A 23632-nucleotide genomic window follows, 5' to 3' on the forward strand; every position below is an offset into this window, starting at 1 on the left:
ACTTAGTCTCTTTTTAAATTCAATTCCTGCCGAGTCTTCCCCTCCTTTTCACTAGTCTGTTGCAGTTTAAAAATCTACTTTTTTTCCTCTCTGTTTTTATCAATCTGTCCCGTCTCAGAAGATAATGATCTTTACCTTCTCTTCACTTTTCTCGGGTTGTAATCGCTGTTTCGATTTTAAGTTCTCCTCTCAGCTTCTTCCCCCAATCGATGCTTGGGTATGTAGGTCTTATGCCAGCCGAATTGGCCCCAAAACTGCCGCAGAGATTATAGCCGACCCGTCGCAAGGTGGGACCTCAAGGATCGGGAGGGGACCCGTTGTGTAGAGCCCCCCCTCGTCCGAGATCTAGCTCACCCTAGGGTCTTGAGCGTTCTTTGCCTGCTCCCCGCCTGAGAGCAGTCGGCCGCGGGCTATTTTCACCCCGCCGGCTGGTTAAAACGGCAGTCCGGTCAGCTCCGCAAGTGGAGCTGCGTTAGACCTCCATGGATCCCAAACAGGAAGTCTCTCCTGCCTGGCCTTTGAGGTGCAAGGGAGGGCTGCTACTGGCCTCTGTGAAACACCCACTCTCTGACGACTGGCAGCACGCCAAGTAAGCAGACACACCACGTCACTGAGGTGGGACTCGTTGTCCACTGCCCAAAGAGGCTCCCTCTAAACAGGGTAGCATAAGTCTCCTTCCCTCAAGGTGTGATAATTGAGGAGTGTTACATGAGAACCTTTGGTGGGGATAGTCTACTCAAGTGAAAATCTGTGGGGAAAACAAGGCCTTTCTGAATCGATCCGGTTCTCGAACCGGTTCTCGAACCGGGCTGGTCTGTTTAAAAGTTCGTGGTCTGTGGTCCGTGAAAGTCCACGGACCACAAACTGGCAGTCCGTAGCCACCTCCCAGTCCGTGCCCATCTCTACTCCTGGTATATGGTGACAGTTGCAAGTGTACTATATGCAGCAAAATGGAAAACAGATTCTTGCTCTGATATGTCTGAGTGGATAGACTGCATTTGGCTAACTCTTTGCGGTACGCCGAAAGAATGTGTTTAAGTTTTGTTAAATATTGGTTTTGAAAAATCTGTTGTGGACCGATTTATTTGGCCCCGGAAGAAGTGTTCTTTACATGAAACAAGTCTGATCACTCAGCTGGCCTCTTGTTGGGCAGGAGGCATCCTCCGGGTCCTTCCCCCATCCTTATGGCTCCACCTTAAAAGAAAAGGAGAAAGAAAATATGGATTATTAATTCATTGCATGGTTGCATTACTTACCTGTCAAACTCTGGTCTTTGTTTGAGCATCTTTCTTCGGCATTACCACCTGCAAGTCTTTATTAGATTTTTGTATATGAGAGAGAGAGAGCTCTTCATATTCAGCCAACACCAATCTGTATTTTTGTAATATTTATTGATTCTTTAATGACTATATTTTATCAAATATTCTGTAAAATATTTATTGTTATATATTTATTGAGCACGTCTCTTTTCACTTTAAATAACCTAAATATATATTTATATATTATTAAGTGGTACTTTATTGTATACCCCAGTGTGGTTTTACCACTAAGTTGCCTGGTTTCGATATTGGGGGTGCCTCTTGCTTTGTTGCTGAGTGGATAGACAAGCTGTATGAATATGCATCAATGGCTAAATTAACTTCCTATGTGCACAATAGACCAATATTGGAATTCCAGAAAAAATGGCAAGATTTCTTTGATTACTTAGGTCAAAACTAAGATAAATTAAGATAATCATGATATGGAGACAAAATATGGAAGAGATGTCTGATTAAAATTAATATCAAAGTTTGGATATAAGCAATCAAGGAGAGGGGAAGAGAACTATTATATAAGCTAATTGTGCTCTTACTTATTTTGAATATACTTTTCTGTTGTAGCTCAAATGTAACTCAAATGTAGTGCTTTGTATTTTATGTTTCTATACACTTTCTACTGTTATTTCTATCTTTTCTTTTTTTAAAAAGCTTTTATTATTTTAAAAAAAGATCCCTTCAGATGAAGCAATTCTCTTGGATGCTGGTATCATAATTTCTCTATGCAGACTTTTTTTAAAAAAATCAAGCTTCCCTCTCATGGAGGGCTCATAAAGAATGTGCCCTGCAATCAGTTTCTCAGCATCTATTTGCTGTTTCGTTTTTTTCCCCCTGGGGGTCAGTTCATTCCTGAAGCAATTCAAGTTTTAGAGGCTAAAGTGTTATGACATCTTTTATATGGGGAGGCCTTTTGAATTACTGGAGTTGACAGCTCTACTGATTGACTCTTTCCTTTGGAAAATTAATAGAGTTCCCCCTTAGGTAGACTCTGTGGTTCTCCAAGTAGAATTAGGTCCTGGATCCGTGGAATGCCAAGCTTAGAAAGGTGGCTTTCCGCCTTTTCCTGGGGATTTTGTTTTCTAGGGAAGCTTCTGGTTTCCTTTCTTTTTAATATTCTGATTACTGTTTCACAATGGAGATTCAATGTCAAATCTAAATTCCATATTTTGGGGCTATTCCCCGAATGTTGGTGGTCCATTGGTCCTTAGGCTGGTCAGCTGTCTCATGATATAGCACTGGAAGTCTTAGATTGTCAATCCGTCCTTGCTAGGGCTTGTAGAGTATATTGAATGTTGTTTTTTAGTACTGTGGCTCCTTTTATCCTTCCATCTTGTTTTAATAGATTGACTATCCCTATATATCAGAGGGCTTTTCTTTTGCCTAGGTTAAACACCCTCTGCTGTTTTGCTGGGTAGATTCTAAGGAGTAGCTTACTCAAACAAATTTTGTCCTTGTGGCTCTGATGCAACTGAAACTTTAGCTCACATCCTCGTTGACTGTAAACTGTATAGCAAGCCCGCCTCTCACTGTGTGCAAGCAAAGTGAGTCAACTCAGCCCCAGAGGATGAAAATGCTCACACAAACAGAATCTTCTGGTTGGGCTTATGTTCCTCTCTAGCATATAACTGCAGAATCACTTTCTGCCTTGCCTGTCTTTCCCATTACCTAGAAAGATGAATCTAGACAGTGAGGTAGCAGTATAACCACTAGATCCAATTTTTCCAGTTGCCACTAACTGTTTTAGTCAGATTATATTAACCACATTAAAGCTTGGATATGATTTGTGTCAGATCTTAATTAGTTAATGATATGTCCCTAAAAAAATTTAATTGAAACATCAGATTAATGCTGGAGGATCACTATCATCCTATGGCATGTTCAACAGAATTTGAAGGAGAAAGAAAGAAAAGAAAGAAAGAAAGAAGATCCAGCTGTTCAACTTGTTAAGGCCAGGATGTCTCTAAGGCATCAGACAGTATTTATAGGATATTTCTATGCTACATCTTCAGAGTCCTGCTCCAGGAGGTTTACAATGGTTGCTGTGGTAATCTTAGAGAGAATTTAATACAATTGAGTGGGAGCATAAATGGGACCTTACATTAAGGGAAGGAAATGAAGAACCTACTTAAGAATCAGTTTTGTAATAATTCCAGTGAACTACTCTATATAGCCATCCTTCTACACTGTATACACGTGGACTGATTTCTAAATAGCCCCATCTGCTACTGCAATGTATAAGTACAGAATTAATAGGTGTTGGGGCAAAGGTACTAGGCCCCTCCCCTGTACATACCAACCAGAATCACTCCTCAGATAATTCTTTGTTGAGAAAAGCTGTCTTTATATCCAGGTGCTCTACTGTCATGTTTCTTGATGCGGCAACACTAAGTAGTGTCCTGAACATTGCATGGTTGATAACTGGTGCAAAAGTTTCAGTCAGTTCCATATTCCTGAGAGAATCCTTTGGCTACCAGACATGCCTTGCATTTCTCAACAGTTCCATCAGCATTGTACTTGATTTTGAACACCCATTTGCATCCAACAGGTTTTCTGTCTGGAGGTAAATTTGTAAGAGTCCATACTTGTTTTACATTTATGGATTGTAGTTCTTCTTCCATTGCTTCAATCCATTTGTCTCTTCCTTCTGCAGGTAGTTTACATATGTATTTCCAGTTCTTAGGCTCTTTTATAAGTTGCATGGTTTCACAAAAATCTGTATTTCTTTGGTAGGTTTCCTTTATTGCTTCTTTCTGATCATCTCACAGTAGTTGCTGCTTCTGTCTCCTCTGGTCCAGTCCCTGCTTCCCCTTCTGTTTGGGTAGTCTCTTGAGAAGGTGGACTTGCCAGTTTCCCTGGTGTCACTGCAGGTAACCAATCAATCAATTCTACAGGAGCAGCTTCTGTATCTCTTGGATCAGTTGCCACTGTGGATTCAGTTGTGTTAGAAGCATGTGGCAAATGGTTCTCATGCACATATATCACACTCTGTTCTTTGAGTCTGTGTTCTTGAGGATTATAAATTCTATATCCTTTTCTGCCAGTAGGATAGCCTACAATTAGTCCAATTTCAGCTCAAGGATCAAGCTTTCCTCTCTTTTCTTTTGGTATATAAGCATAGGCTTTGGAACCAAAAGCTTTGATGGGCTTCAGAGCTGGCTTCTTGCCAAATCAGGCTTCAAATGGAGTGATGCCCGTCACCTTTGAAGGTACTCTGTTGTGTAGGTAAACTGCTGTGTTCACAGCTTCAGCCCATAATCCATTGGGTAATCCAGAATGTATAAGCATAGATCTGCACATTTCCTGTATAGTCCTGTTCAATCTCTCAGAACATCCATTTTGTTATGGTGATTGAGGTGTAGTTACTGTATGCTCAATGCCTTCAAGTTCCAAAAATCTCTTAAATTCTGCATTGCAATATTCTCCACCACCAGAGTATGTAGGCTCTGAGGTGCTTTGCCAAACTTATTCTTCACTGTGGCAACAAAGCATTTGAATTTCTCAAGTGTTTCATCTTTGCTCTTCATCAGGTATACAAACTGTATTTTGTTTTGCTTTCAGTAAAAGTTGCAAAATACTTGCTCCTGCCAAAGGATGGCACTAGTGGGCCAACAAGGTCAGGGTATACAGTCTCTAGAAATTCCTCATTATGAGTAGTGGACTTCCCTGTGTAGCTTGGGCCAGTCCCCTTTGCTTTAAGACATGTGCCACATTTCTCTTTTGCCTTGTCGCAAACAGGAACAAAGATTCTACAGCCCTTTAACAACTTCTCAACACTTTGCACACTGTGGTGTCCTAATTTGACATGCCATGAATACAGACATCTGTGGGGATCACAAACACCTTGGCAAGTTTAGCAAATTTGTCCTTCACCATCATCAACAATTGCTGAGTCTTCACTAACATTCACAACATAATGAAGTCCATTTCTCTCTTCCACCACAAAATCGAAGCCAGATTTCTTTCCAACAATCATACTTTCACCTGATTTGTTCTCGAGAATCACCACATAATTATTTCTACAAGTTTCTTAGTTGAGATCAAATTCTCTGCTGCTTCAGGAATCAGTGCTACATTCTGTAGTTTAACATCCACTATATCTCCATTAGTTGTAAGCATCTTAATTGGCACTGTTCCAGTCCCTTCCACATGAAGTGGCTGTTTGTTCGCTTGTAAAAAATCTGGGTCTATTCTCAGTATCCAGTTCACAAAAGGATTCACATGATATTTGCATACATGTACACATGATCCACTATTGATCAGAAACAATTTCCTATTCTCAACATCCTCATTATCACAAATTCTTAGCAAACATCCATTTTCAGCATTCCTCTGAGCATATCTGCCATTCCCCCTCATTGCATTAAAATGATTTCCTCTGGCTTGAGGTCTGAAATTCCTTCTAATTCCCTCTGCTGTTATAATTTCCTCTGCCAGCAGGTGGCGCGCTTTCATAATGAATATCTGAGCCAGTAGCCATAGCATTTTGACCATGTGTTCTGCTTAATTTACAGTCTCTGGAGAAATGATTTTCCCCACATGAGAAACAATTAATTCTTCTGCCTCTACGCCCATGTCTCAAACTCAAAACATCCATTCCATCAGACACAGTTGCTAGCTCATCAGCTTGTCTTGCATCTGTTTCCTCTTTCAAAACTGACAACAAATCCTATAGTGATAAATTGTTTCGGTGTCTCAGATAAAGCACAAGACTTTTGTAGCTAGAGGGCAAGCCTTTTAGGATTGTGGCAATAATGTCCTGGCCCTTAGGCACCTTCCCCAGATCTTCCAGTTGACTATAGAACCTTTTCAGTTGGGCAGGCAATGAATCACCTTCTCTCATTTTAAAATCATATAATTGGCTCTTTAGGTATAAGATTTTACTGGACATTTGTCCTTCATACTTTCCCTTCAAAAACTCAAGCATAGCTTTTGCAGTATTTAAGGTATGCAGGTTAGGCACTTCATGGCAAGTTACTGAGTTCATAATTAAAGTTTTAGCCAAGCCATCTTGCCTAAGGAAGGCAACTTTCTCTTCTGAATCTGCTGAGATATCTTTAATTAGTGCATCCTCAGCACCACACATTTGCAATTGATTTCTTAATGAAGTGAGCCACCAGTTATAATTATTCCAGTTTAGGTGTGGCATACTAAAACCTCCAGTTCGTCACAGTTTCTCATTGCAAATCGGTTCCTAGGGAGAACTTTCAGACAGAATGATCTGAAGTTTCCTTTCCCGATTACTATTGAGTGCAGGAGGAAAAAAAGTTTGTTTTAAAAATAAATCCGATTCTCTGTGCCTAATTAGCTTAGTCTCTCTCTCTAAAGATCCATTGAGTCATTCAAAAATTATTTGCTTGCATTGCAAAACATCCCAACAACCGTCACTCTGCTACCAATTTTGTTGGGGGGAAAGGATTAAAAATAGTTTAAAAATCAGAGGTGCAATGGATCTTGAATCAATAGAGAGTCAAAACATCAGTTTGCTTTTAAAAACATTTACTTCTAAAGGAAAAGGTACACAGGATTGCTACAAAACAATAAAACCTATGAGCTACATCTTTACTGACCATGAGTACAAAGAAAAGAGATAATAGCAATGGGGATTCTTCCTCTGTCTTCTTGACCCTGAAAGAAAATCACCTGATCTATTGACCAATAACAGTTTCCAAACACATCTCAGTTTCCTGGGCTTCCAGGATATTGGCTCTGTGACAGGTTCTCTTCCAGGTCAATATAAACAATAGCACAGTGAGTAAACACATTAACAACAACAACAACAACATTCAATTTATATACAGCCCTTCAGGACAACTTAATGCCCACTCAGAGCGGTTTACAAAGCATGTTATCATTATCCCCACAACAAAACACCCTGTGAGGTGCGTGAGGCTGAGAGAGCTTCAGAGAAGACTGACCCAAGGTCACCCAGCTGGCTTCAAGTGGAGGAGTGGGGAATCAAACCCGGCTATCCAGATTAGAGTCCCGCGCTCATAATCCCTATACCAAACTGGCTCCCATAATGACTGAATGTCAGACCTTGCCACATATATTCCATCACTCTTTTCCTCCAAGTTTGGTACTGGCATTTCCTTCTCTCCCACAGGTAAGCTAGGACAAGTGGGCAGTTCTTCAACTTTATGCAGGCCCTGCAAGGGGCTTGCAAGCTCTGGCAGTGGGCAAGCTGGCCCCAGTTCAGGTGGTGTCTACTGTGGCAAGTCCAGGCTGGGCATCAGCCCTGAACAATTAATAAATGATCTGTGCTGTATGTATTCATACCCTATACATTGCATTTAAAAACTGTATTGCATGCTTACACAAAGCAAACAAATCTGTAAAACTAACAGTGGAAAATGGAGAACCAAAACCACTGGCAAATATGTAAACAAATATGAAAATAAATGAAAGAGGTGTCAGGTCCACGTCCAGGCATGGCTGCACCTGACATACTAGTGCCTGTTGTGGGTCTTTGGGTGGTGCCTTTGAACTCCTTCAGCTGAGGCATCTTGGCTCCTGCCGTCCCACCACTTGTCAAAGGCTTGTGAGTGGTGGCCTGCAGGCCCCATTTGGGCGTCGGGTTTATGGCCGGAGGTGGGGGGTATACATCACCCTCACTCCCTCTCATCCATTCCTCTGCCCTGACTGTCTCTGGCCAGCCCTCCAACTCCCTTCCTGGTCTGTCATACTCCCTCTCCTATATATTTAGTTGAAGTCAGCATCAGCTGTCAGACATCAAACACTGAGTAATCAAGTGGTGTATAGCATGGTTGTATAAAGTAGTGATCAGATAAAGCCCTTCATATGTTGTATAAAAGGCAACCCACCCTTTCCTCACAGCCAGTGGCCAATCTGACCTGGAGGGGGAGAGATTCTTTCCCAAATATGGCAGTCCAGTTAGAGCCCTAAGTGAGGTAAAACCCATCCCCTGAGTTTCCCCAAGGAAAGTCTAATGGAGTTCAAGTCCATGCTGCTGCTTAGTTGCTGCTGGTCCCTGGTGCCCACGATGCTTTTATTTACCTGTTTCTCATTTCTGTTTACATTCTGCCCCTATCCCTTAGGATCAAGATGGTTTACAGCATTTTTACAATATAAAATAAACTGAATATAAAAATCTCACAACTTTGCCGACATATTCTTGAGAGTTCTTTTCATTTCCTGAGAATTCCATAACTAGAAAACAGCCAACATGAACACAACCTTTTCTCATGCTACCTCATTCTCTACTGCTAGTGCATCAATGTAGTTGGCAGTGCTAGCGAACTTGGTCACTTAGGAAGGCAAGAGCAAGGATACGGATGGGGTGGGGTGGGGGTGGGATTACCTTTCTACCTCAGTGGTTTGGCTGGAGGACCAAAGAAGTTCATTGTGTGGAGAGAGCTCCCATTACAGTCAGTTTCCCCTCCTAAGAGATGAGAGAGGCAAAGTTTTTTAACTTTCTCCTCAAAAATAGTGAACTTTTCATTGCATTTTTTTCTTATTCTTCTAAGTTGCTTAGCACCCATCCACTTTTGCTTGCTTTGTGTTTCACAAGAGCAGAACTCCTTGTCATGTGATGTCCTTGTCATGTAGCATTTATGCTTACATTTAATGCACAGGAGGAGGAGTAGAATCATATCCACTGTTCCCATCCCCAACCTTTATGCAAATAACTTCAGTTGAATGCATGAAAATGGGAGAAGAGATAGAAGGTCCAATCATGGTTGCTTCCATGCAAGAATCCAACAAACATATTTAAAGCTTTTGATATTTGTGCCTGTATGTGAGGGTCACTGTTGTGTCTTGGTGACCAGCTATTGTACGTAATACAGTGAATGGCTTTGCCAAAACCACTGTGGCATAAAGAGTTCTTTGGAGTGAGTGTAGAGCCAATGTTGCTAGATCTTATTCTACCCAGAATATGACTCCCTGCTAAAAATCAGTTATGAACTGGAGCCATTGTAATTATCAGATTGCTCTCTGCAATGGTTAATTTGGCAAGGATGGAAATGTAATAGACGCACACTCCTGTTATATGGGTGACATATGTGTGATATATGTTGTTGTGATCAGGAGGGGAGGTTCTCCCTCCCTGCCAATCTTAGGTTCATCTTGGTGGAGCCGGCCCACACCCACACCCACAACTGAAGCATACTTGACTTTTTCACCAGCTGTTGGGGGAACTGGTGAACCTCTGAGCATGTATAGAGTTCTAGCAAGTGACTGAGCAGAAGGCATGCAGGTGAGGCTTGACACAGCATGCCTTAACCAAAGAAAGATCTTTATTGAACTACAGAAGACTATAAAAATACAGAGAGTATAAGATCTCTCTATCTCTCTATCCCGAAACAGATGTGACGAGATACCTAGGTTCAACTAGTGTTCTCTTACCGCAAAGTTTGTCAGGAACTGTAGGCGTCCTTGCAGGTTAAAGTTTATGCAGCTCTGAGCCGCACGGCTTCAAGTGGGGGCAGGTGAGCGAGGGGAAGATGCAGCGATCCCCTCGCCCAGCACCCACAAAGCAACGCCAGGCTGCACGGGGAGAGCAGGAGGAAAGGTGCCCAGAGCATTATTGCATCTTCCCTCCCTGCTCACCTGGCCCCCACCTGAAGCCACGCATCTCGGAGCTGCATAGCTCACCATCGCTCTGCGGGGGCTGGGCAAGGGGTGGGTGGAGCGACAGTCCGTGCGATCGGGGTAAAGGCAGAGCACGCCAGACTATGCAGCTCTGGGTCATGTGGCTTTGGGCAGGGGCCAGGCGAGTGAGGGGGGGAGATGCTCTGGGCACCTTTCCTCCCAGCTCTCCTGGTGCAGCCAGGCGTCGCTCTGCAGGGGCCAGGCAAGCAAGGGGGGGAGATGCTCTGGGCGCCTTTTCTCCCAGCTCTCCTGGTGCAGCCAGGCGTCGCTCTGCAGGGGCCAGGCCGGGTGAGGGGGGGGGGGAGATGAAGCGATGTTCCGTGTAAGCAGGGAAGGGAAAATGCCACAATGCATCTTGAGAGCGGGAAGAAAGGCGCCCCACGCCTGCACTTCCCTCCCTGCTGCTCTGTAAATGCTAAACTTTAAGCTTCAAGGATGCCTACACTTCCCGACAAACCTTGAGGTAAGAGAACACGAGTTGAATCTAGGTATCTCGTCACGTCTGTTTTGTCTCTCTCTCTCCCTCCCTCCCTCTCTCTCTCTCTATATATATATATATATGGTGAAGAAGGAGTACACAAGGCTAAAACTAATAAGAGAAAGAAAAAAAACTCAGAAGTCAAATATCTAACTGTCCAGTGCTTGGGAAGGTGAAGGCAAATCTGCTCTTTTGGATCTTCCATTCTCCAGTCTCGGCTGAACTACATACAAAGGGCTGCAGAGCTTTTTGGGCGGAGGGGGGAGGGTGCAGGGGGAAAAAAGGAGTGCCCTACCCTAAAACAAGTATCTCTCAATCAACATGGTTAGCTGGCTATTTTATCATGTTCTCCTCATCTCTCAGGCTTCTGGTTTTATGATGGTACCAATATCCTATTGCCCTCTCCTTCCTGCCTTTCTCAGAGCTGAATTAAAATAGGTGAATCACGGGCCCATCATGCCCCCATCATGACATAGGTGTACCCCAATGCACTCACATGGTGATTTGTACATCTCTTCCTCCCCAATAAGGACAAAATTATTGCAAATCGAAGGTGTAAATTAGGGATATGCAGTTGGAAATCTAGCAATGAAGATCCAACCTGAGCAATGCCCATTTATACTGTGATATTAAATCAAAACACAATCAATTTTGACATTCAGGAATAGCCAGAAACCTTCCATTTTCATTGTAATTCTGGTGCAAAGCCAGATCTGAAACTGAATATTGGGGTTGCAGGGGGAGGGGGGGCGGTCAGAATGTTCATCCCTAAGGTACATACAGAACACCTGCACTACATATTTCTGCTGCAGACCGTGAGAGGTATAGCTTCCCCTTGTGATGATGGGTGGGGGCATGACCATGAAAGGGACTATAACTCAGTTAGCTCACATATCTCAACATGTAGATTCAATCCCTGCCATCTTCAGTTAAGGGATTTCATGCGTTATTGATTGGCATAAACAGTACTGAATGGGACGGAGCCATGATCTAACTTGGTATAATTCTGCTTCATATATGTTCCTATGTCCCTACCAGTCCCCTACCAATGAACATAAGATCTCCCCCCACCTTTATCTTAAGCATTGTCTCTGCTAAATAGGAAGATAAGATACAAAGAGAGCATACAGTGATGAAAAATGAATGTCCTCCTGGAGCATTGGAAGCAGTCTTAATGTCTCTAATTCACGGCATCCTTTGTCCTGATTACTCCCAAAGAAGTGATAAATAGCCATATTGCCTGTCCATCAGCTCTTGGATGCCACAACAACTCTTCTAATACAGCTGATATTGTTCAGATCCTTTCTGGCATTCAGAAAGGAAACACTAGAGCATGTTGGGAGATCTTATAAAAAGAACGTGAAGCCCAGAGTGACAATCCTAGAAAGTGCTGGATCACCAGATCAATGGATTCAAAGATGACGGGTTTGTGTAGCTTTGTGCTGTTTAAACATTTGCTCAGGGAGTCTACCCAGCTGGAGTGTTATTGACAACCACAAATCAATGCTAATTTTTGATCCTTTTCAACCTACACAAACCTCTTGACCCTCTTTCCACCACTGGGACACTTCAAGTAGTCAAAAACAATAACAGGAAACGATATAAACTTGTCAGGGTATTGAAGACTAGATAGTTTTGACCATACCCCTGAGCAGCTCTGAAAGGTTTGTAGTCTTCTGGGATACTTCTCCTATTCACCTTCTCTAATTGTTTCCAAAGTTTAAACAACTCATCCATTAATTGGGGTGGGTGAGTCAGAGAGAAGTATGCAGTTTTACCCTGTCTCTCCTTGCTCTAGTAATAGTTTACAAAGAACATGATGCAAATTATTGTGCTTGAATGTTAGGCTTTTTCATTCTTATGAATATGATGCACAGTAATATGCTTTGGATCACATATTAACTACAGTTTTATCACAATTTCTTTAATCCACATGATGCAACATGGTGTAAGAAATTTTGAGATGTACATGTCATTTCACTACAATAACATCCTAAGTAAACAATTTCAGTTGGAATCATGTGATAATGATATCTGAAATCCTTCAAACTGGAGATGCCAAGAGACCCTAACTGGGACCTTCTATAGGCAAAATGTGTACTCTGACACTGAGTTATGGCCTCCTTCCTTTAAAGACATGTTATCTTTCTCCCAAAACATGGGCTTGTCTGGGATTTGATTGAGAACTACTGACACCCAAAGCAAGACACTTAGAATTCTGGTGTTGTCCAAAGATACGTGGAAACATAATGACTCAAACATGCATAGCCATGGTCTTTGCATGTAGCTTCCAAATTGGAAACGTCCCATTGCATTGAAACTGTGCATGTGTAGCCCTGGTCAGATTGCCAGTAATAGCACCATTCACTTGGGGGAAAGTGATTAAGTGAAACCAGTGCTCTTCTGTCCCATTCCCATACCATATCCTGGGTGAGGGAAGGATTAAGCACCCTTCTCCCACCTGTCACTTCCCCCCTAAAAATTACTGCTCTCCCAGTGATGCTTTGTACTACAGAAGCAGTACTCAGATGCCTAATTTTATCCTCCACTATGTAGTTCCCATCTAAGATGAGAGGAGAAAGACAAAGCATGGAAGTTGGTTTGTACTGATGCTGGGAACTTTTCATTCCCCCCTCCACCCCTGGCATTTAAACCAGGAAAGGGCTTGGGTTGCCTTTGGATTGGAGTTATATGGATATGATCATTCAAGGTACAAGAAAAGGGGGGGGGAGAGATGCTTTGTTGCATTTTTTCATCACCTAAAATAATTAGTCCTTGGAAGATAAGGAAATAAGTGGGGGTATAAATTCAGATAAATCACCAAGTTCTGTTAATACTCCTGTTGGAGTTGCATGGAGACTTTCAGGGCCTTCATGAGAATACGCAGATATGTAGAAGAATAGCAGCTTTGGAAAGCTGCAAAATCCTACATTGCCCACTAATGGCAATAATCCTACTATATACAAGGCTAAGCGTATTCAAGACAACTCTCTCCCTACCCTGATGCGCCTACAGAGGGTGCTGCTGTGGAGGGAAGCCCAGATGAGGCAGCCAGACCTCCAGAGAGCATGCCATGGCAGGAAGCCCATGCCGGGATCGGGCATGGAGCAGATGACAATGTCCAACCCCCATCTTAATCCAGCTGGGATTAAGCAGGTGGCAATGCCCACTCCTCCACCTTCACCCACCTGGGATCAGGAGTGCAGCAGGTAGCAACACCCGTCCGCACTTCACCCAGCTGGGATCAGCAGCAGAGCAGGTGGCAATGACTGCCCGCCACCTTCACCCAACTGAGATGAGGAGTGCAACAGGTGGCAATGCCTGTCCTCACTTCACCCAGCTGGGATCAGCAGTGGAGCAGGTAGCAATGCCCACCCTCTGCCTTCACTCAGCTGGGAAAAGGAGTGGAGTAGGTGGCAATGCCCACCCCACACCATCACCCAGCTGGGATCAGGAGCAAAGCAGGTGGCAATGCCTGCTCCCCCCCCCTCACCTGGCCATGATCAGCAGCGGAGCAAGTGGCAATGCCTGCACCCTGCCTTCACCCAGGTAGAATCAGAAACGAAGTAGGTGGCAATGCCCCCCTTCAGCCAGATGGGATCAAGAATGGAGCAGGAGGCAATGGCCACCCCCCCTTCACCCAACTGGGATCAGCAGGAGGCAATGCCCACCCACCCCTTTTCACCTGGCCAGGATCAGGTGCAGAGCAGGTGGCAATGCCCGCCCACCCTTCACTCAGCCAGGGTCAGGCGCAGAGGAAGTGGCCATGCCCATCCCCCCTGCCTTCATCCAGCTGGGATCTGTGTCGGAGGAGGAGGGAATGCCTGCCTGCCTGCCTGCCCGCCCTCCCCTTTCTAGAGCCTGTTGTATGTACAAATTCTAAGTGCCCCCCTTTGAAGCAAACATTTGGTTTTAGAAACTGATGGAGAAAATGTGTAGATTCAGAGAGAAGGAAATCTTGAGCCAAGCCTTTAGAAGAAAAGAAAAAAACATTTTCATAAGACTTGGCAGCTAATGTAATTTGATGAAGGAATAAGAGAGGGAAAAGGAAGGGTGTTAAGAAACCAAAAGCCACTATAACTGCTAGACTATGTGGGAGTGCAGAACATAGATATCTGAAGAAGAGACAGTACTTCATACTCAGCCCCTTAGGTGATGCTATATTTCCGCCTATCAACTGATAGTTGGGACCGGCTATGTAAGCCATTGGAACCTGTCCTAATTCTTCAGAGGGGTCCAGAGACCAGGCTAACTAATTTTCTTGCACTTGTGACTCCTGTAGGTAATTATTAGAGCAAGCAACACCATCTTCTCGGTAGCAGGGTTTAGAAAAAAATCATTTTGTAGCCTCAGTTCCTCTAAAACTCTGCTCTTGATTGTTTCATCTATACATTCACAAATACATCTGAGGGTGTTTTTTTTTACATCTGATGCATATAATCCTGTGTTTGCCCCCATCTCAAAGGCAATAATTTAAATCTGAATGTCCACCCCCATCTCCGCTCCTAAGCCTTAGGGTATAAATTGTAGGTTTATAAAAGTTTGGTTGTTGAAACCTAATAGATAACTGCCTTCATAAAAAACAGTTAATATAGTCCGCATCAAATAGTAAAGCTAATTTGAATCGTATTTTGTGCCAGTATAATTTCTGATGCCAGATTTTATGCCAAGCATGAACTTCAATTTGAGCTCTGTACTTTAACCCACAGTCCATAATTTTGTATTGGGCTGTACAGGTTTGCTTTAGCTATGGCAATTTGAATGCTTCCACTTTCAAGGATCTAAGTCATAAATGTTTATTAAAAGAATCTATAATGAAATCATTTTTGTTATTTTTTTAATGGCTGCCTTGAGTATGTTGGATGACTGAACGCTGGTTGTTAATCATTAAGTACTCATAGTACAAAAACTGTTTGATAGTATTGCCATCTAGGGGCTGAACTGGATTCTCTATACTAAAGTAAACTATAACTGAGAATTGATCAGGTGCCATTATTGAGACTATACATATGTTTTTCTTTACAATATACATGCTTCCTTCATTTCTTATGACAATATATATCTAAATATCCAGAAATAACCAACTTTAAAAAATAATTTATTTAAGGTGAATTGTATACACATTTTAACCCTACTGTGTTTTTACTAAAGAAGTTTTTGTTTAAAATATGTAAAATATATAAAATGCTTTCACCTAACTTGTTCACTTCATACTCCATGTATTCTACTTGTTTTAAGAAGTTGGTCATTCTGTGGTGCTTTCTTCTAACTGTATGGGTGTGTATGTGTTTGTGTGCGCACTTTTTGTTGTTCAGCTTTTATTAAAATGACATTGGGGTCAATTAATATGCTATCTATGTTATTGGGAGGAGGGCACAATAGAGTTCATAGAACTGGTGAATCTCAATACCCCAACATGATTAAAGCTGTCATTTAATGACAGAATGAGGCAATGTTAGTATAGAATCATAGAATCATAGAGTTGGAAGGGGCCATACAGACCATCTAGTCCAACCCCCTGCCCAGTGCAGGATCAGCCTAAAGCATCTCTGACAAGTATTCATCCAGCCTCTTCTTGAAAACTGCCAGTGAGGGGGAGCTCACCACCTCCCTAGACAGCTGATTCCACTTTTGAACTACTCTGACCATGAAAAAGTTTTTCCTAATATCCAGCTGGTACCTTTTTGCATGTAATTTAAGCCCATTGCTTCGCATCCTACCCTCTGCTGCCAACTGGAATAGCTCCTTGCCCTCCTCCAAATGACAGCCTTTCAAATATTTAAAGAGAGCAATCATGTCCCCCCTCAACCTCCTCTTCTACAAACTAAACATTCCCAAGGCCCTTAGCCTTTCATCGTAGGGCTCAGTCTCCAGACCCCTGATCATCCTCATCACTCTCCTCTGCACCCTCTCGATTTTGTCCACATCCTTTTTGAAGTGAGGCCTCCAGAACTGCACACAATACTCCAGGTGTGGCCTGACCAAGGCAGTATAGAGAGGGGGCTATGACCTCCTGCAATTTCGACGCTATGGCCCCTTTGATACAACCCAAGATTGAATTAGCCTTTTTTGCCACCGCATCACACTGACTGCTCATATTTAGTTTACAGTCCACTCTTACCCCAAGATCCCTTTCACATATACTACTGCCCAGAAGTGTATCCCCCATCCAGTATTTGTGCTTCCCATTTTTGTGGCCTAGATATAATACTGTGCACTTGTCTTTGTTGAATTGCATCCTATTCACAGCTGCCCACTTCTCCAGAGTATTCAGGTCTTGTTGAATTTTAATTCTATCTTCTTGGGTGTTTGCTACCGCTCCCAATTTGGTATCATCAGCAAATTTAATGAGCAGCCCTTCGACTCCTTCATCCAGATCATTGATAAAAATATTGAAAAGTACCGGGCCCAAAACCGAGCCCTGAGGCACCCCACGGGACACCTCCCTCCAATCTGATGAAACGCCGTTGACCACCACTCTTTGAGTGCGGTCCTCCAACCAGTTCCCTATCCACTGAACTGTCCTATAGTCCAGTCCACAGTCCTCCAGTTTGCCCATCAGAATGTCATGGGGGACCTTATCAAAAGCTTTACTGAAATCCAGATAAATCACGTCAACAGAGTTCCCCCGATCCAGTAAGCTGGTCACTCGATCAAAGAAGGAAACCAGGTTGGTCTGGCAAGATCTGTTAGGAACAAAAACATGCTGACTTCCCCGGATCACTGAGCAGTCCTTCAGATGCTTACAGATTGATCCCTTTAAAATCTGTTCTAATATCTTCCCAGCAACAGAAGTCAGACTGACCGGCCTGTAGTTTCCCGGGTCATCCTTCTTCTCTTTCTTAAAGCCTGGGATAATGTTCGCTCTTCTCCAATCTTGTGGCACATCCCCAGTCCTCCAGGAGGCCTTGGAGATGATGGACAGGGGTTCTGCAAGTTCTCTAGAAAGTTCTTTCAGCACTCTTGGGTGCACTCCATCCGGCCCAGGGGATTTGTATTCATCCAATGCAGCCAGATGCCTCTCCACAACCTCTCTGTCAATGTCAATTAGCCACTCAGGTGTCCTGCCACATTTTCTACTATCTCTAGATATGCCTGAGTTCTTCAGGGAGAAAACAGAGGCAAAAAAGTCATTAAGCCTGTCTGCTTTTTCTCTGTCCTGCATCAGAGTTTCTCCATCTACTCCCAACCGGTCCAATTGCCTCTTTTACCTTGCGTTTGCTTCTCACATATCTGTAGAAGTTTTTCTTATTGTAGCGAGCCCTCCTGGCCAGACCCAGTTCGTACTGAGCTTTGGCCTCTCTGATGGCTTATCTGCAGTGCCTAGTAACCCTCTTATACTCCTCTTTAGAGGTCTACCCTTCTCTCCTGAACATTTCCTTTTTCTCTCTTAGCTTATTCTGGAGCTCTCTGTACATCCACATCGGTTTCTTGGAGCCCTTACCATGTTTCCGTCTTGCTGGGATAGTGAGGGCTTGAGCTTGCAAAAGCTCATGTTTGAGAAGGGCCCACCCTTCACTTGCTCCTTTCCCTTCCAGCACACTCCCCCATGTAATGACTCTCATCAAGCCTCTGAGTTCATCGAAGTTGGCCCTACAAAAATCTAACCTACGAGTCTGGCTACAAACTTCCTTGGCTCCCCACAGCAACTCGAATTCAAGGAGGACATGGTCACTTCCCCCTAAGGTCCCCACCACCTTCATGAGTGTCATTCCGTGGGGGAGTGTGCTGGAAGAGAAAGGAGCGAGTGAAGGGTGGGCCATTCTCAAACACGAGCTTTTGCAAGCTCAAGCCCTCACTATCCCAGCAAGATGGAAACATGGTAAGGGCTCCAAGAAACCGATGTGGATGCACAGAGAGCTCCAGAATAAGCTAAGGGAGAAAAAGGAAATGTTCAGGAAATAGAGAGAAGGACAGACCTCTAAAGAGGAGTATATGAGGGTTACTAGGTACTGCAGATCAGCCATCAGAGAGGCCAAAGCTCAGTACGAGCTGGGTCTGGCCAGGAGGGCTCGCTACAATAAGAAAAACTTCTACGGATATGTGAGAAGCAAATGCAAGGTAAAAGAGGCAATTGGACCGCTGGTGGGAGTAGATGGAGAAACTCTGATGCAGGACAGAGAAAAAGCAGACAGGCTTAATGACTTTTTTGCCTCTGTTTTCTCCCTGAAGAACTCAGGCACATCTAGAGATAGTAGAAAATGTGGCAGGACTCCTGAGTGGCTAATTGACATTGACAGAGAGGTAGTGGAGAGGCATCTGGCTGCACTGGATGAATACAAATCCCCTGGGCGGATTGGTTGCACCCAAGAGTGCTGAAAGAACTTTCCAGAGAACTCGCAGAACCCCTGTCCATTATCTTCAAGGCCTCCTGAAGGACTGGGGATGTGCCACAAGATTGGAGAAGAGCTAATGTTATCCTAATCTTTAAGAAAGGGAGGAAGGATGACCCGGGAAACTACAGGCTGGTCAGTCTGACTTCTGTTGCTGGGAAGATATTAGAACAGATTTTAAAGGGATCAATCTGTAAGCATCTGAAGGACCACTCAGTGATCCAGGGAAGTCAGCGTGTTTTTGTTCCTAACAGATCTTGCCAGACCAACCTGGTTTCCTTCTTTGATCGAGTGACCAGCTTACTGGATCGGGGGAACTCTGTTGATGTGATTTATCTGGATTTCAGTAAAGCTTTTGATAAGGTCCCCCATGACATTCTGATGGGCAAACTGGAGGACTGTGGAGTAGACTATACGACAGTTCAGTGGATAGGGAACTGGTTGGAGGACCGCACTCAAAGAGTGGTGGTTAATGGCGTTTCTATCAGATTGGAGGGAGGTGTCCTGTGGGGTGCCGCAGGGCTCGGTTTTGGGCCCGGTACTTTTCAATATTTTTATCAATGATCTGGATGAAGGAGTCGAAGGGCTGCTCATTAAATTTGCTGATGATACCAAATTGGGAGCGGTAGCAAACACCCAAGAAGATAGAATTAAAATTCAACAAGACCTGAATACTCTGGAGAAGTGGGCAGCTGTGAATAGGATGCAATTCAACAAAGACAAGTGCACAGTATTATATCTGGGCCACAAAAATGGGAAGCACAAATACTGGATGGGGGATACACTTCTGGGCAGTAGTATATGTGAAAGGGATCTTGGGGTAAGAGTGGACTGTAAACTAAATATGAGCAGTCAGTGTGATGCGGTGGCAAAAAAGGCTAATTCAATCTTGGGTTGTATCAAAGGGGCCATAGCGTCGAAATTGCAGGAGGTCATAGCCCCTCTCTATACTGCCTTGGTCAGGCCACACCTGGAGTATTGTGTGCAGTTCTGGAGGCCTCACTTCAAAAGGATGTGGACAAAATCGAGAGGGTGCAGAGGAGAGCAACAAGAATGATCAGGGGTCTGGAGACTGAGCCCTACGAGGAAAGGCTGAGGGCCTTGGGAATGTTTAGTTTGTAGAAGAGGAGGTTGAGGGGGGACATGATTGCTCTCTTTAAATATTTGAAAGGCTGTCATTTGGAGGAGGGCAAGGAGCTGTTCCAGTTGGCAGCAGAGGGTAGGACACGAAGCAATGGGCTAAAACTACATGAAAAAAGGTACCAGCTGGATATTAGGAAAAACTTTTTCATGGTCAGAGTAGTTCAAAAGTGGAATCAGCTGCCTAGGGAGGTGGTGAGCTCCCCCTCACTGGCAGTTTTCAAGAAGAGGCTGGATGAATACTTGTCAGAGATGCTTTAGGCTGATCCTGCACTGGGCAGGGGGTTGAACTAGATGGTCTGTATGGCCCCTTCCAACTCTATGATTCTATGATTCTATGATTCTATGATTCTATGATTCATCTCATCTACCAATTCCTCCCTGTTGGTTAATATCAAGTCTAGTATGGCCGAGCCCCTTGTAGCTTCCTCCACCTTTTCAGGAGGACTATTTTTAAAGAATTAAATTAGAAGATTTTGAGTTAAAGGGAAAAGTGTGTGAGTAGAGTACCAGAAAGTCTATTTGACACCATAGGAACTAACATGGGGGATCATTAGATACCATTTAAAGATTGCCATCTGATGCCATCCCTGTATAAGTACTATGGTGGTAATACAATTTTCTATTGACTATTTTCTGTAAGAGCCCTGATCAAATAAATCTCACTGGCTATTCACAACTATGACGAAATTATTGTCTGTTTGACCCAAATCTGTTACTAATAAAGTGCTTTTAAGAAGAACTGAGTGAGATAAACTCAGGTTTTTCTTAGTAGGGATGACTGGAAATTCCTCACTTTCTCCCACATTTCATTATTAATCTCACCAGTGTTTGCCCTGTTTAACTGGGGTGGGGTAGGGGGAATAATTGTCATTGAAAAGTATATTTATAATCTGTAGTGGAGGCATGTTGAGTTTTAATATTCAGAATGGACACTCAAATGCTGCACTATATTTATCTAAAAGGAAAACTCATTGTTGTGGAGAAATAACTATTTAAATATTTATCATCTAACTTTTAATATTTTAAAAAAGAAGTAGAAGTGATTACTTTTTTCCTCTGCAAAAATATTTCTGAGTCTAGGATCCTAACAGATATTTAAATATTTAAAAGATTAGAAGTTCTGGCTTTTTGCCACTTAGTGCAATCCTGGAGAAGCGACTCTGACTTCTTTGCTCCATAATGGAGACTAAATTAAGTATCACAAAAGAAAAAGGCCCAGTCCAGCAGATTTTGTTTAAACAACTACAAACAGATTGTGGGGAAAGAAATAAGACCCTTTCATTTAATACAGTGCCCTGATCTAGGCAGCCCAGAGCGGAACTACAAGTGACAAAAGGCACAGGTTGGACACTTGTCAAATTCCCTCAAGTTTTGATGGAAAATGTAGGCATCCTAGTCTTGCAGCTTGGCTCTCTGACTGCTGTCCAATGGACTTTTCAATTGTCACTTGTCCAACATTCCGCCAAGCTGCCTACATTTCCCATCAAAACTTGAGGGAAGCTGACAAGTGTCCAACCTGTGCCTTTTGTCACTTGTAGTTCCGCTCCCAGGCTAACCTGATGTTGTCAGATCTAGGAAGCTAAGCAGGATCAGACCTGGTTAATACTTGGATGGGAAACCACCAAGAAAATCCAGGGTTACTACACAGAGGCAGTCAATGGCAAACCACTTCTGAACACATCTTTCCTTAAAAACTCTATGGAGGACACCATAAGCTGGCTGTGACTTGATGGCACTTTACACACATGCATTTGAAACAGCTGCCAAATAGTACCAAAATTATGTGCCATAATACAGCACAGGGGAAACTGACATTATGTCCAACTCTGGGCTGCCACCGAAAAGGTCACAGAACCAGAAAGTAACTTGTGGCTGGATACATTTTGTGCTTTAGGAAACAATTGTGTGGTGAGAACTTATTTTTTTTCCTAGTTGGCATATGATAAGGTAGCTGGTAAGGAGCTAAGTATGTTTTCCTTCCTTCTTTCCTTCCTTCCTTCTGGTTTAAAAAATACTGCTGTGTATGTTTCTAAGTTGGCACTGCAATGGGCAAAAAATGTGCTTCTTTATCTTATGTTTATGTCTGCATCATTGTGCGTGTGTGTGTGTTTGGAGGGGGGTATTTTTTCTATTTTTTATTCTTTGGAAGGCTTGTTCACTATTTGACTTTTGCACAGGGTACAAGAACAGGCCCATACAATAAAGCCACATCGCTGGTACTGTTTGCGAAAAGGGAAATATTTAAATTCTGATAGGGAAAGGTAATGGAATCCTAAAGAGAAATGTTCTCACATGAACATAGGAAGATGTCTTATACTGAATCTATCAAAGTCAGTATTGTCTACTTAGACTGGCAGCAGCACTGCAGCATTTCAGGTAAAGGTCTTTCACATCATCCACATTCCAGTCCTTAACTGGAGGTGCCAGGGACTGAACCTGGTACCATGTTAAGCAGATGTTCTGCGCTGAACCACCACAGCCCCTCCCCTAAGTATATATACTTAAGAAGAAGGCATTGTGGTTGCTGGCCTGATAATGTGAAGCTTTCAGATACACCGCATAAAACAACCCATGGAAATTCCTGTATTTAACCAGAAAGGAAGAGGATGGTCTAGAAACATCCAATGTTGTAGCATTGCTGAGGCTAAGCAATACTAGAGTGAACTGCAACATTGGTGGGAGAACACTGAGAATCCCATGGAAAAACAGACTGTGGTTGGGATCCAAACTAGGCATTTCCATGGGCACAAGCATTTCTGCCCAGAGATCATGATTTTCCTGCCTACCCTCTCCCACATCAGTCTGAAATGCTCCCCGAAATCCTTTTCCTGGGTATCCTCTCTCCTCCAGAAACATATTTTAGGAGACCTTTCAGGCTGCTGTGGGGGGAGCACAGGAAAATCACACCCTGTGCATAGAAATCCTTGGCTATCAGAAATATTAGTCTGGATCCAACTCTATATGTGCAATAGAAATATTTTCTAAAAATCAAAGTTTTTTTTAAAAAACCTACATATTTCTGCTGCAGGGAACAATGCATCAAACTCACTTGTTTGGTTTGAAGCCATTTACAACATACCACATTCACATTGTCGCTGTCAACAATGCTGGGCAAGTTTCGAGTCCATGGACTTCAGTGCGCACGCTGGAAGCCTTCCCAAGTGCCCTGAGCAACTTTACTGTGGAAAAGAAAGAGAATGGCAGGGCACTCTTACTTAAGTGGGAGGAACCTTCTAAACCCAATGGTGTGATTAAGGTAATCCAAATTATGGAATTACATTTCATCAAGATGGAAAGAAGTGGGGAGGGGAGGCTAAATAATGATGGAACATTCGCACTAAATGTATGATAATCAATGTGACTGTTCTTAATAATCTTTTGAAATATGAATAAGAGTTTGTTGTGACATTCTCCTAAACCAGAGCACATTCAGAAGGGATGAATAACTTGCCATGTTGGAAGCATCACAGGATAGCCAAGGGATTCTCTCAAAGGATACCTCCATACTCACTATAGGAAGCCAAGTGTATGAAATGCAAAGTGCGCCCACAATTCAAGCCATAGAGATGATTAATAGAGATGATTAATTTGCCAGAAACAACTATTTGTATAGTGGGTGGGCTTTGAAAAAACAACCTTTGGGTATAGCAGGACTGCTGGAGAATAGAGACAAAGGACTCACCCACCACAATGTAGCTTGGTCTCATTTGTTTCCATCCTTAAAGGAATGTGGTGGTTCCTTTTTAGCCATT

At 43.2% G+C, this 23632-nt stretch overlaps 1 protein-coding gene across 1 annotated transcript in view; it reads left to right on the forward strand.

Annotated features, from left to right (window-relative positions):
• USH2A (usherin) overlaps positions 1-23632 on the forward strand; it is an 843391-nt gene that overhangs the window by 750181 nt on the left and 69578 nt on the right. The window contains exon 61 of the mRNA XM_054970549.1: positions 22909-23136. Coding sequence (XP_054826524.1) covers positions 22909-23136 — 228 coding nt within the window. The remainder of the gene's footprint in view (positions 1-22908; positions 23137-23632) is intronic.

This window comes from Eublepharis macularius, chromosome 1 (assembly GCF_028583425.1).
Source record: "Eublepharis macularius isolate TG4126 chromosome 1, MPM_Emac_v1.0, whole genome shotgun sequence".
Lineage (NCBI taxonomy): Eukaryota > Metazoa > Chordata > Lepidosauria > Squamata > Eublepharidae > Eublepharis > Eublepharis macularius.